General features: G+C 48.8%; 1 protein-coding gene across 2 annotated transcripts in view; it reads right to left on the bottom strand.

The window, feature by feature from the left end:
- Window positions 1–14,836, bottom strand: part of TOP2B (DNA topoisomerase II beta) — a 113,330-nt gene that overhangs the window by 16,368 nt on the left and 82,126 nt on the right. For both annotated transcript variants that reach the window (XM_074984442.1, XM_074984443.1), the window contains 5 exons: window positions 12,216–12,447; window positions 3,527–3,661; window positions 2,821–3,021; window positions 580–775; window positions 366–457 (listed from right to left, as the gene is read on the bottom strand). In XM_074984442.1, the coding sequence (XP_074840543.1) occupies window positions 366–457; window positions 580–775; window positions 2,821–3,021; window positions 3,527–3,661; window positions 12,216–12,447 (856 nt within the window). The remainder of the gene's footprint in view (window positions 1–365; window positions 458–579; window positions 776–2,820; window positions 3,022–3,526; window positions 3,662–12,215; window positions 12,448–14,836) is intronic.

The following is a 14,836-nucleotide window of genomic DNA, read 5'->3' as shown; positions in this document are numbered from 1 at the left end:
ACAACAGTGAATTTTCTCATTTTTTTCGTTAAATTCCATTAGCCCAGTTTTGAGTTTTTAAGTTAGCTATGTGCAAGAGACTGATGTGGCAATGTTCTTAAGTAATTTCTCTTTAATATACTAATTTAAATGGTAAACTGTCAGAGGGGGAAAAAAAGGACTTTTTATTGTAAATAACACACATGAACAAAAAATATAGCCATTTAAATTATACAGATGTTTATTGTTCTTAACACTAACCTACTAATTATTCACAATTCGACATAAGAATATTATCCATAAATATAAAACCATTTCCACATCTCTCCTCTAACAAGGCCACACTACTTAATCTTCTAGGAATCAAGAGGGTCTCAGATCATTACCTTTTCCTGTGCTTCCTTCCAGGCTTTCACTGGGTCAGATTCATAACCTCTCTGGACTAACATTTGAATCAAATCTCTCTTAGACCTATTCTCTATGTGGGAGACACAAAACACAGAAAACTGATGTTTGTTTTGTTATACTGATCTAAACTATATCTCAATTTTTTTCTACATTTATCAGTTCTAGCCTTTAAGTGCCACTTTTTCTTTTTACCTATGGTAATCTTCCCCTGTATCTTCTCCAGAATGAAGCGGGCTTGATTGTTGAGCTTGGTAGATTCTGCCCCCAGCATTCCTACAAGCCAGTCCTTACGCAAACTATAATAATTTAATCGTAAATCAAAGAATTCCTTCAGAATATCTTGCACAGTTTCATACTTCTTCAGACATCCCATATGATCAAACAGCACCTACAGAGGATACAAAATAATATTTTGTTTTGAAGTTAACTTTTTTAAAACACCACATAACTCTGAGTTTATATATATTTTAATGTTACATATATGCATTCTGGCCATGTCATCAAGAGATGATCTTCTGCAAGAGATCTTCCAGATCTTCTTTTGAAAGAAGGTGCCCATACACAAAAAAGCAAATCAGTCTTTTGATAGAAAGCATCCACACAGCTCCCGCTCTTTCAAAGAAACAGAACAGGGATTGAAAAATCAGGTACCACAAGGACTGCACTTTTGAAAAAAGGGCCTGTGGATCATCTACATGTGCTTTTTTTCAAAAGAAGTTTTTGAAAGGGGGCACTCGTCCTGATCTGGGAGCAGAAGTGGGCTTCTGGAAGAAGAGCCACGTTCTTGAGATTTTTGCAACAAGAGAGTGAACTTTGTGTGTTGATGCTACTTGAGTTCTTTCGAAAAAGGGCCTACTTTTCTGAAAGAACTTGCTAGTATAGACAGGACCTCTATGTATACAGAATTGGATTTTTAAAAAATTTCTTAGAGAGTCTGATTAACTGCATTGACATCACTGTAGCTGTCCTTATGTACAACTGATGTGTGACCAAAAATCAGTCCTTGGTCGTAATTTACAATTGTATAGCACATGAACACGCATAGTGATAGTGCATTAGCTGATGGGATTTGTTTCTTACACTTCTACACACACACACACACACACACACACACACACACACACACACACACACTAGTATCCTTGAATTTAGCAGAAACATTCAGGACCTGATTTTATATATAGTAGGCTGTCAATTAATTGCAGTTAATTCAATTGATTCACTCAAAAATTAATTCAATTAAAAATAATCAAAATTAATCATAGCCTTATTCAAACTGTTGAACTACAGAAGCATATAAATGGAAATTTATTAAATATTTCGTGTGTTTTTCTACCTTTTCAAATATTGTTTTGAATTACAACACAATAAAATGTACACTGCTCATTTATATTTTTATTACAAATACTTGTACTGTAAAAGAGAAACAAAAGCAACAGTATTTTTTCCAATTCATCTCATGCAAGTACTATAATGCAATAAATAAGACATTTATATAGACTGTGTTTGTTACATAGCTACACTAAAAACAAAACAATGTAAAACTTTAAAGCCTACAAATCTACTCAGTCCTACTTCTCATTTAACCAACTGTTTAGACAAACAGGTTGGTTTACATTTACGGGAGATACTGTAGCCTGCTTCTTGTTTACAATGTCACCTGCCAGATACGATAAACGTTTGTATGCTCTTTCGTGCTTCGACTTACAGATTGCACTCTCTCGTTAATATAAAGATATTACATTAATCCCAATTCCAAGCAGGTATTTGGCACAGATTAGATGTGCTTCCAATAATACTGCTACAGTGGCTGCACTGCTATTTATAACTCAAGCTTTCTCAATGAGAGGTAGTCCAAATACATATGGACAAACCGGGGAATCACCTCCTCACTTGTAATGCACAGAGGGTGTGAGGTAAGGCAGAATATAAGTGTTCATATGAATAGTATCTTTCATATTTAAATTTTATTGCCTAGTTGTACAACTTTTGGGTGAAGAGAAACTGAAACTGTCTAGCTGGCAGAAAAAAAATGCAGTTATTTCAGGCCAAGGGATATTTTAGCATTATCATAGATGTGTTTCCTTTGAGATATACTGAATGTTTTAAAGTCACTGAACCACACTATACTATTACTGACATTCTATGACAACTAAGATATTTTTAAAAATTCTTTATGCATGCATTGTTCAGTTCAAGAGATTTTTCTGATGAAGCTTCAAAACTTATTATAATGCCCAAGATGAATAACTAAGCCAGAAACAAATTTGTTGTTTAACAGAGACACCAATTTAAATGTTTAGTAATTCTTTTTGTCAGTAACAGAAGAGATGTGTTGGACCAAGGAAGTGCCACCACTGGGCCATCACAAAAACAGGTGAGCTCAGAACAAGCTACCATAAAGATTCCGATAGTCAAACATAGGAAAGTTACCATAGAATTACAAGTAAGACTTGTTTGAAGTTTAAAGACTTTGTGCAATCCAGCAGCTTCTGCTTGAGCAAGTTTTTCTTCTGTCATTTTCACAACAAATTTCACAGTTGTATCAGTATGGTACTCTTTGTAATCAGAAATTAATGCTGGAGTTTTTTCGGTACCATTCAACATGGGTTCTAGGACCTGTTCTTTGTATACCTACAACAAAACAGTAAACAAGAGACATGAACAACAAAAAGCAGGAATTGTAATTCTTCAACATGACTGAGCAAACCAAGTGGATAAGCGCCAAAGTCACATGATGAGATAATATAATGGCCTGCGTCACCATGACACAGAGCCATTTGGTTTATTTAAAAAAAAAAAAAAATCACTGTTTGAACCTTCTGACAAGACAATCTGCAGAAGGCAGACCAGAATTGTCACCCATCACACAGGCATTTGATATCCCTAGGTAAAGGATGGATAATATGTTTTTAGCACTGAAAAGGAAAAAAAGGACTGTAGATTAATTCAAGAAGAAAAAAATAGTAAAGTACTATAGATAACACGACAATAAACACACCTTCTACTGAGGCCAAGCTAAAGGAAACTCACTCTTTGTTTTCTGCAATGTTTCCTGCACTAGTCTGAAGAATTCATCTGAATATTAAGAACTGTAATAAAGTTATCTTAAAACAAAATGTATTTCACTGTTACTGACCTGGGTCCATGTTCTCACTGGAAGCTCTGTAATCTCTACTGTATTCCTGTCTACCACAAATATTTCACCACTTACTGCATACTGATTCTGACCTAGTTCCTGGATAGTTCCTTTGAAGTTTTTGTAGTTTGGAAGCTGCAAGTGCAAGTAATGACACACATTATTAATGTTCTTGAAAACAAAAAGTTGGGAAGAATTATTTCACATAAATATGTAGGTTTACAACACAGCAAATATACTAGAGTACTAATGAGAACAAACATAAAAATGGTGGGAACATACTATAATCAGAACCCTTTGGCTGAGTCTGCAATAGACAGTTTTATTGACAGACGGGGCCTTCTCTTGACATAACTCAGGGAGTGTCTACACACTTAAAGCATTCTGTCAACAAAGTCTCAACAGAACTCTGCGTTTTCCTCAACAGTATTATCCTTCAAAAATTTGAAGCATAACAATCTCTTGACAGAGTCCTGTTGACAAAAATGCAATGTAGACACTTCTGTCGACAGAGGGGGCTTCTGGGTGCCAGGCAGCCTTCTTTGCAGAGCTGCCATTCCACATTCTGTCACCAGAGCAAGTTGTGTGTAAGATGCAATCTGCTGACAGATTCTGTCAAGATTACCCTGACAGTAACTTCTGTCGACAGATGCTTCTAGTGTAGACATAGCCAAATTTGTGAATAGGTGATACTTATTTGAAATATGGAACTGCAAACCAGTTATACTGAGTTTTTTAGAAAAACGCTAGCGTAGATAAGCTTCTTCGGCAGAACAGGACAGAATGAAGGCTGAGCACATCAAATTCTCAGGTTGTCCTAAAAGGAAGGCCAACAGATTCCACATACTGAAAGATTTATTTATGTAGTATTCACAACTGTTGGTGAGATGAAATCCTCTGAGTTGGAAAAGCTGAAGCAGCTTTCTATAACAAAGGCAGTGAACAGGGATTTAAGTGCAGAAGTTTAGCAAGGGGAAACTGAAAGAAAAATAAAACTAAAAATTAAAATGTCGCTTCTATGAAGTGGTCAAATCTAAGCCAGTATTGATGGCCAAATTAGTAATAACTATGAAAAATGTTTCTACTGTCTAGATTTCAGATGGATTTATGCTGAAATGAGTTCCAATTTGGCTGGGCTCTTCTTTCCTTCTGGCATTTGAAGCCTTTTCAGATACTTGGCATCACTGAGAGCTTCTCCAATAGACTTTAAACGCACGAACACATAAGAGTTATGATTTGGAAGTGGATGATTTTCCTGTTTAAAAACATGTCTTCCAGCTATGAAGCAACATAAAGGGGAACATAACTTAGTCAAGACAAAGGAGGCTTTAAAGATTCCAGTGCTTGCAAAAGAGGGTTTACGGTTCGCTAAAATATACTATAAGGCTACATCTACACTACAAAGATCTTTCAAAAGAAGCCCTTCCAGAAGATCTCCTCCAAAAGAACTTATTTTGAAAGTGTGTCCACACACAAAAAAGTGGATCAAAACGGTGATCTGCTCTTTCGAAAGACAGTGTCCACACAGCCTCTGCTCTTTTGAAAGAAGGGGCCAGGGATCGAAAAATTGGCTGCCATTGAGGACTGTTCTTTCAAAAGAAGGGCCTTACAGACATTTCTTTTGAAAGAAGCTTTTGAAATAAGGCATTTTTCCTGAAACAGGAGTGGAAGAGGGCTTCTGGAAGGAGGAGTGCAGCACTCTTTCAATTTAGTGTCAAAAAAACTTGCAAGTGTAGATGCAGCCTAACTTACCACAAAAGGCTGATTCATAATGCAATAGATCTTTCTACAATAATGATTTTGAGAGCGTATTCACAAGTCAATGAGTAGAATGCAGGAAAAAATCTTTAAGAGAATAGATAAAATTGCAAAGTACAGGTTCAACCTCCCTGATCTGGCACACGTGGAATCGGAGCAGTCCCAGACCAGGGATTTTGTCAGACCAGGGGAGGTCAATTCTGTCCCCCTGCTGGCCTCCAGCCCCTGCCACCCCTCCCTCCAAGCAGGCTCCCCATCCGCTGGCATCCAGTCCCACCCTCCCCTCCCCAGTCGCAGTTTCCCTGGACTGCAGCTTCCTGCCTGACCCCCGACGTGGCTTCTCTGGGTCACAGGTTTCTGCCCAGCCTATGTTTCCCTGGGACACAGCTTCCCATTTGGGCCTGGGATGAGCTGCCACAAGCTGTCGCTTCCCACGCTGGGCTGCTGGCTTCCCAGCCCAGGCCATTGCTCCCAGGGCAAGGGTCTCTCCCTGCTGCTCCCAGGTCTGGGCTCCCTGGCTGCTGCTGGCTCCCCCGTATCACCAGACCAGAGGTGGCTGCCCTAACCTGGGCTTCTGCCACTAATCTAGTTGGACCCTCTTCTTCCCAGTCCCAGGACTCTCTGCTCCCGAAAGATCCGGGGTCTGAAGAAAGAGAAGTTACTCACCAGTAGTAACGATGGTTCTTCGAGATGTGTCCCTGTGGGTGCTCCACAATAGGTGTTGGGCTCGCCCGGCGCCGCAGATCGGAATTCTTCTAGCAGTCTCTATTGGATCGCGCATGCGCTGATGCGCACCGCTCCCTTGCGCGCCCCCGGCCATGTGCACGATCTGGTCCCCGCCAGTTCCTTGACCAACCGCCTCGGATGCTCCTGAAAAACACCAGACAGAGATCCGAAGCGGGGAGGATGGGCGGGTGGTGGAGCACCCACGGGGACACATCTCGAAGAACCAGCGTTACTACAGGTGAGTAACTTCTCCTTCTTCTTCGAGTGGTCCCCGTGGGTGCTCCACAACAGGTGACTACCCAGCAGTAACCCAAGTAAGGAGGTGAGTAATCGATTTATGTGCAGCTTGCCCCCGAGAGGACTGCTGTCGACAGACGGGTATCCTCCTCGAATACCCGATGCAGGGCGTAATGCTTGGCGAAGGTGTCGTAGGATGACCAGGTCGCCATTCTACAGATGTCTTTTAATGCAATTCCCTTGAAGAAGGCTGTTGATGCCGCCACCGCCGTGGTGGAGTGAGCCCTAGGCAGAGCCAGCTAAGGGGTCTCTCGAAGCTCGTAGCACATTTTTATACAGGATACAATGTGCTTCGAAATTCTCTGGGAAGAGAGGCCTTCCCCTTTTGACCTGGGAGCGAGACACACCAGAAGCCTGTCTGTTTTGCGGAAGGACTTAGTTCTGTCTATGTAAAAGGCCAACGCCCTTCTCACATCTAGGAGATGTAGGCGCGCCTCCTTGCTGGAGCTGCGAGGCTTTGGGTAAAACGAGAGTAAAACTATTGGTTCATTAAGATGGAACTCCGAGGAAACTTTTGGAACGAAGGCTGGGTGTAACCGTAAGGTTACCGTCTCCTTTGAGAATACTGTGCAGGGCAGTGTTGCCATCACTGCTGCAAGCTCGCTCACCCTGCTGGCTGATGTAATCGCAAGAAGGAAGGTTGTTTTCATAGTAAGGAGTCGGAGGGGTACCGTGGCTAAGGGTTCGAAGGGTGGTCCTGATAGCATGCTGAGCACCAAGTCTAAACTCCACGACGGCGGTAGCGGTTTTCGAGGGGGGTACAGGTTTACCAGCCCCTTCAAGAACCTTGTGACGATAGGGTGGGCGAATATGGTGGGCCCTTCCTGTATATGCCGAAAAGCTGATATAGCAGCAAGGTGGACCTTCATCGAGGATAGAGAAAGCCCGTCTCGTTTGAGGTTCAATAGGTATTCTAGTATTACAGTTATGGGAACGTCGAGGGGAGCTAACTGGTGTAACACCAGGCTGTAAAGCGTGTCCATTTCTGTTTGTAACTCCTCCTGGTGGAGGCCCTTCGGCTACACTCCAAGACTTGTCGTACTCCCTCCGTACACGTGCTCTCTAAGGTGCTGAGCCATGGATTAACCATGCTTGTAGGTGTAGTCCCTGAGGGTGCGGGTGCACTATGGACCCCTGAGCCTGCGTGAGTAAGTCCAGTGCCACCGGTAGGGGGAGTGGTGGATGATCCGACATGCACAGAAGCAACGGAAACCATTCTTGTCGGTCCCAAGTTGGAACTATGAGTATCATGCGAGCTCTCTGCCTTCTGGCTTTCTGCAGAACCTTGTGGATAAGCGTTGTGGGGGGAAAACGCGTAGAGTAGAGGGCCCTTCCATGAAATCATGAATGCGTCCCCCAGGGACCCCTGCCCTATTCCTGCTCTGGAGCAGTACTGGGGACACTTCTTGTTGTACTGGGTGGCAAACAAATCGACTTGGGGAAACCCCCATGCACGAAATATGCACCGTAGCAGGTCGGAGCGGATCTGCCATTCGTGAGTGAGTGCGAAGCACCTGCTCAGCTGATCTGTCTTCACGTTGTGGGCACCCAGCAAGTACGAGGCTTTCAACGTTATGTTGTTGGTGATGCACCAGTTCCACAATCGGACTGCTTCCATGCATAATGCACAGGATCGTGCCCCTCCTTGTCGATTGATGTAGAACATAGTGGAGATATTGTCGGTATTGCTCCCGACTACTTTGCTGTGTAGGTATTTCCGAAAATGTCTGCACGCATTGAACACCGCTCTGAGCTCCAGTATGTTTATGCGCAGTGTCTGTTCTGCAGGGGACCATAGCCCTTGCGTCATCTTGCTGCCAATGTGTGCTCCCCATCCTATGTGGGAGGCATCGGTAGTAAGAAAAATAGAAGTTTGTGGTTGGTGGAAGGGCAACCCCACTAGCAGATTCTTGGCATTTCCCCACCACGCTAGGGATCTGCGCACTTCCGTCGTGGGCGACACTACCCTGTGGACAGTATGGGATGCCGGTTTGTAAACACTCGCCAGCCAATGCTGCAGGCTTCGCATGCGTAACCTGGCATTCTGTACCACAAACGTGGCGGCCGCCATGTGCCCCAACAGTTGCAGGCACGTTAGGACTGGCACCACGGGGCTGTACGTCATGACTTGCACCAGGGAGTTGATGGCGCGGAAGCGGGCGTTGGGCAGGTGTACTCTTGCTGCGATAGAGTTTATGCGTGCCCCTATGAACTCTATATCTTGCGTGGGTTCGGTCTTTGACCTTGCGAGGTTGATAACTAGGCCCAGCGAAATAAACATGTTTGTGGTGACGCGTATCATGCGTAGGACCTCTGCCTTTGAGGCCCCTTTCAGTAGGCAGTCGTCCAGATATGGAAAAATAAACACCCCCTGTCTGTGCAGGTAGGCTGATACCACTGCCAGGGTTTTGGTAAAGACTCTGGGTGCTGAGGATAGGCCGAACGGAAGAACCCTGTACTGGAAATGTTCCCTGCTGACCGTGAAGCGGAGGAAGCGTCTGTGTGCCGGGTGGATTGTTATATGAAAGTAAGCGTCTTGTAAGTCGAGGGCTGCAAACCAGTCTCCATTGTCCAGTGCCGTAAGTATGGAGGCAACTGTGATCATCCAAAAGCGTTGCTTGTGCAAGTAACAGTCGAGGCCCCGTAGATCCAAAATCGGCCTCCAGCCTCCTGTTTTCTTCTCTGTTAGGAAGTAGCGTGAGTAAAAACCTTTCCCTTGGAATTGTTCCGGCACTCTTTCCACCGCCCCTATGAACATGAGGTGATCTACCTCCTGCTTCAGCCTCGCCTCGTGGGCAGCGTCCCTGAGATGAGGCCGGGTGGGAGGTTTCATCGGTGGAAGTGACTGGAAGGGGATCGTGTAACCCGTGGCTATAATTTCTAGCACCCATTTGTCTGTGGTGATCTTTTGCCATTGGGAGTAGAATGGTTTGAGGCGATGATGGAACATGAGATGAGAATGGCATTGAGCGATGGTGTTGATAGTGCAGCCCTCGACATAACTGTCAAACTTGCTGTCTCTGGGCTTGTCCCGAGGGTGTACGGCTTTGTTGAGAACATCATCTGGGGGCCCTGCACTGCTGCTGCTGTTGATGGCGCCCTTGGTCACAGCCTCGCTGATATTGAGCGCGCTGTGGTTGGTAAGCATAGCGTCTTTGCTGAGGATAGAACTTCTTTTTCTTGTATGGGGGAGTAGAAATACCCAAGGTCTTAAGTGTGGCCCTCGAGTCTTTGCTGGAGTGGAGGACCGAGTCGGTTGAGTCCACAAACACCTTTTGCTTATCAAAAGGAAGATCCATGATCTTCGCCTGTAGGTCTCTGGGGATACTGGACGTCTGGAGCCAGGATTCCCTACGCATTACCACTGCTGCTGCTGTTGAACGTGCCGCTGTGTCTGCCACGTCCAGGGCAATCTGGACTCCCGTTGGCGACGCTGCGTAGCCTTCTTGGACAATTGCCTTTAACACTGGCTTCTTGTCCTCCGGGAGTGAATCCATGAGAGGAGTGAGTCTAGAGTAATTGTCAAAGTTATGGTTTGATAGATGTGCCGCGTAATTTGCCGTTCTCAATAACAGGGTACAGGAGGAGTAGACCTTCCTGCCGAACCGCTCTAGTTTCTTAGCATCTTTATTCGACCCCCCTGATTTGTACTGAGATGTCTTCGACCTCTGCTGGGACGATTCGACCACCAAAGAATTGGGTTGTGGGTGACTAAAGAGGAACTCCATGCCCTTGGCTGGGACGAAGTACTTCTTATCCGCTCTCTTGTTCGTAGGCGGAATAGAGGCCGGAGTCTGCCATATGTTAGTGGCTGACTCCATAATGGCTTCGTCCAGTGGGATAGCGATTTTAGATGAAGCTGGGGGTCTCAAATTTTTCAGGAGTTTATGGTGCTTCTCCTGCACCTCTGCTATTTCAATGTCCTGCGTGAATGCTACTCTTTTGAACAGCTCCTGGAATTGTTTAAGGTCATCCGGAGGGGAGACATGCCCGGGGGCCATGGCCTCATCTGGGGAGGATGAGGAGGAACTGCAGGGGTAAACCTCCCCCAAATCCTCTGGCTCCCGAGTTCAGTGGTATACTTGCTCCCTGGTGGACTGTGAAGGGAAGTCTCGGGATTCTGGACCTAATTCCCCCCAGGACAACTGCGCTCCCGTCCCAGAGTGAGAGTGTACACGGGAGTATTGACAAGTAGTAGGAGAGGACCTGCCCCTGGATCTAGACCTGCGGTGTCTGTGTTCAACATGATGAGGACGACCACAGCAACATGGGCAAGGGCCCGGTGATGGAGACCTGGACCACGACTGGGGAGTGTACCCATGATGTCTCAGAGAGCGGGATCTCCGCAATGACATTGACAGTGGTGAAACTGGTTTGTGATAGTACTCAAGGGGATCCATGCCCAAAAATGGTGAAGGTGGCCCGAGCCACGGCGAAATTGGTTGCAGGAACGGAGAGGGAGGCCTGAAATAAGCCGGGGAAGTTGCAGCCCGGCGGTGTGGCGCGTGTATCTTGGGGGCGGGGGCTGGGTGATAAGGGCAGCGCAGCCCTGCCTGGAGATCGACTAAGGTGCTGGGTTTTAGCTTTGGCCTTGTCCCTCCCCTGCAGGGTGGGCGCTGCCCCCTCCAGTGCCGGGGATCTCGGCCCCATTGTCGGCGCCGCGCTCGGCACCGTCAACAGCGGTGCCGCACGGGTAGCTTCCTCCGGTGCCGGTAGGCTCTGTGCTGGGTGCCCCTGCGCCATCGGCGCCGCGGGAGCCGGTACTGCGTGTGGCGGCGCCGCTGATTGCGGCACTTGCCGCGCCTTCCGTGCCGCCTGTTGTACAATCGGAGGCTCGGCCTCTGCCACGTGCGCTGCTGCGCTGCCGCTTTCATCAGCTCGCAGCTGGGGACTCTGCGTTCCGCTCGTCCTGCTCGCTGGGACCGCCGGCAAGGATCAAGCTGGGGAGAGTTTCCTCCTCTTCTGCACAGAGGGGGTCAAAGAGGCTGCTTTCCTTTTCTGCGACCCAGAGGGCACTTCTGTGTGAGGCTTCTCTGGCGGTTCTGGCTGGAGAGCCTTATCAAACAAGATCATTTTGAGCCTCATTTCTCTGTCCTTCCTGACCCCGTCTGTAAGCTTAGTGCAGTGGGAACACTTCTGGGTAACATGAGACTCTCCCAGGCAGCAAATGCATTCACTATGCCCATCTGAGGCCGGCATAGCCTCGCAGCATGACTCACACTTCTTAAACCCCGAGGAAGCCATCGCAGTAAGTCTTTACTGTTAATAGGGTACTTAGCCACTAATCAGTGCTTTCTAACCCAAAATAACATTCACGGCCTTCAGGGCAGCGGACGGCTAAACAGCCTTCTTGTCCGCCCCTCCTTCGTTCCTCTTCTCTCTGCTATCTAATATGCTCTTCTCTCTCTTTCTTTTTTTGTATAATAGTGACAAACAAACGAACTACACGTAAAAAACAGCTCTCTTATCTGTCTCTGGCTTTAGCCGGAGCGGATTCCGTCTGCAGCCGACGGCAGCTGAGAAGGAACTGGCGGGGACCGGATCGCGCACATGGCCGGGGGGCACGCAAGGGAGCGATGCACGTTGGCACATGCGCGATCCAATAGAAACTGCTAGAAGAATTCCGATCTGCGGCGCCGGGCGAGCCCGACACCTATTATGGAGCACCCACGGGGACCACTCGAAGAAGAACTACAGATGTTACCGGACGAGAAAAATGCAGGAGTTAAGGGTCTCAATCTATACTAGTTTCAATGGAAATAAGACAAAGTATTTGACAAACTCCAGAGATGGTAATCATTTGGTTGTGATGTGTTTCTATAGTAATATAAGATGCTCTTTATAAGTGCAAATCTTAGGTTTGTAAAGGAAACACAAAAATACCAGCATATACTGTGAGTTACATTACCATGGGATGGGGATCCAAGCCATCCAGCATTCGTCTCACATTGTTCACAATCTCTCTGGTATCATAGTTAGGAAGTTTACAAGCCCATCCTGTACCAATTCCTTCAGCACCATTTACCAAAACCATGGGAATGATGGGAATATACCACTCGGGTTCTACACGCTGGTTATCATCGTAGAGGAACTTCAGCAAATTGTCATCCACTGCAGGAAAAAGCAGCCTTGCTAAAGGGCTTTGAAAAAAAAAAAAAGAAAAAAGAGTGAGCAACACAATTTAACCAGAGTCCAGTCAGTCAAAAACTTGTTACACTATAAAGATTAATGGCCCCAATGTATCATCTTGTTAACAAAAATGTATTTTCTCTTTTCAATTTTGATTATGAAGAAGAAAATACTGTATTCTGAAACAAAGGCCGCGTCTACACGTGCCGGCTACTTCAAAGTAAAGGCACCAACTTCGAAATAGCGTCCGCCACGGCTACACGTGGCGGGCGCCATTTCGAAGTTGACATCGATGTAAGGCGGCGAGACATGGAAGTCGCTACCCCCATCAGGAGATGGGAATAGCGCCCTACTTCGACGTTCAACGTCGAAGTAGGGAATGTGTAGTCGTTGCGCGTCCCGCAACATAGAAATAGCGGGGTCCACCATAGCGGCCATCAGCTGAGGGGTTGAGAGACACTGTGCCCAGCCCCTGAGCTCGATGGTTGCCGCGTGCAGCGGCCCCTTAAAGCTTCCCGCCCCCTGCCTTCCTGTGCAGGAAGCTGAGAGAGTGTGCAGGCGGCAGCCCAGACACGCGGCCAGCCTGCACGCTCCTCTGCAGCCAGACCAGCCGCCCATCGCTGCGATGGCCGCCCCCCCAGCCCCCAAAGCGCCCCCAGGGCACACCCCCGCAAAGGAAGCCAGGGCTCCCAGGGCAGCAGCCAGGCTGGGAAGCGGCAGCGGGGCCCCTCCTGGATGGAGGCTGAGCTTTGGGACCTGCTGGGGCTCTGGAGTGAGGAGGTGGTGCTCCAGGTAATGGGGAGCAAGAGGCGGAACGCAGATGCGTTCGCTCGGCTGGCCGAGGGCCTGGCCACCCAGGGTCACCCTGCCCGCACTCCGGATCACGTCCGCAGTAAAGTGAAGGAGCTGCGGCAGGGTTACATCCGGGCCCGGGATACGGCCGGCCGATCTGGGGCCGCCCCCGTCACTTGCGCCTTTTACAGGGAGCTCAGGGACATCCTGGGCCCCCAGCACACCTCCTCCCCTGTGGCCACGCTTGATACATCGGCCGACGAGCCCCAGCAGGCCCCAGAGGCGGACTCCGCCCTGGAGGTAAGCCCCGCACCCCTGGAGCCCCCCCAGGAGCCCACCCCTGGGGCACCAGAGGAGGAGGAGAAGGGGGCATCCTCCTCCAGTGATGGGGAGCTGCGGATTATGTTGCCCTCGAGGAGCTCCAGCCGGGCATCCGCCCACCGGGTGTCCCCCATCCGTGGGAGCGGACCATCAGCTATGTACCCCCCCCCCGGTGCGCACCCCCAGGGTTGAGGGGCGGGGGTAACATATGACCAGGGCCCTCCACATGCCCAGATGACCACGGCCCCAAGGACAGCAGTGGCATGTCCCTCAGAAGAGTGCATCAACCCCTGCCACCCAGCACGACACTGCCATGCCCCATCCCCGGGGTTGGGGGGAGAGGAACCTAGGGTCCCCCGGAGGGAGGGGGTGGGACACCCAGCAGCAGCAGCAGCAGCAGCAGCAGCAGCAGCAGCAGCAGCATCTCCTCCCAGGGATAGGGAACCTGCAGCAGAGGGGTGGGGGGACAAGGGCCAAAGCTTGGGGCCCACACTAACAGCTGTCTCCACTCTTCTTCCCCCCCTTCCTGTGTTCCGCAGCTGCACCATCGGAAGGACCGGAGAGCGCCGGCGAGGTGTCAGTGGTCCCGGACAGCCCACTGGGGCCATCACTCCAGGCCAGCCCCTCGGCGGAGGACCAACCAGACCCACGGCGGGGACGACGGTTGACCCAGCACCACCACCGGACGGCGACGGACCCCCAGCTGCTGGAGATCCACCATCGGCAGCTGGAGGTCGCCGAGCAGCATCTGCAGGTGGAGGAGCAGCGCCTTCAGCTGCAGGAGTGGGCGCTGGCCTGGCGCCAGGAGGCATGGGGGACCTTCATGTGTACGTTTGAACGTATCGCGGACTACTTGGCCCCCCATGTCGCGCCGGCCACCACTCTGCCCGCCCTGCCTGCTCCACCCACTGTGCCACCTGCCGTCGCACCGCCACCCGCCACCGAGGGCCCTTCCGCCAAGGGGGACCTGGGGCCAGCTGACACCCACCAGCCTTATCTCCTGGTCTGCCCAGCCCCCAGCCAGGCCCGGCCAGGGCTGAGGCCAAGGCGTGGGATCGCGGCCACCCACCCCCAGCACTGGACATTAGGGGGTGTGGGGCCCAGGACGTGGCCCCCCCCTCCCCCTTTGTATATATTCCCCTCAGTTTTACGTTCGTCTGTAAATAGTTTCTATTAGACCCCTGTTGTTATGTTGTTGTTATGATGCTGATACCTGCCCCACCATGTACATAGTTCTCCCCTTCCTTGTCTTCCCCCTTTTTTTCTTTCATCTTATCGGACTTATAA

This window comes from Carettochelys insculpta, chromosome 2 (assembly GCF_033958435.1).
Source record: "Carettochelys insculpta isolate YL-2023 chromosome 2, ASM3395843v1, whole genome shotgun sequence".
Taxonomy (NCBI): domain Eukaryota; kingdom Metazoa; phylum Chordata; order Testudines; family Carettochelyidae; genus Carettochelys; species Carettochelys insculpta.
The sequence above is the reverse complement of the archived record's forward strand: the minus strand, read 5'-3'. Positions and strand labels throughout refer to the sequence as shown.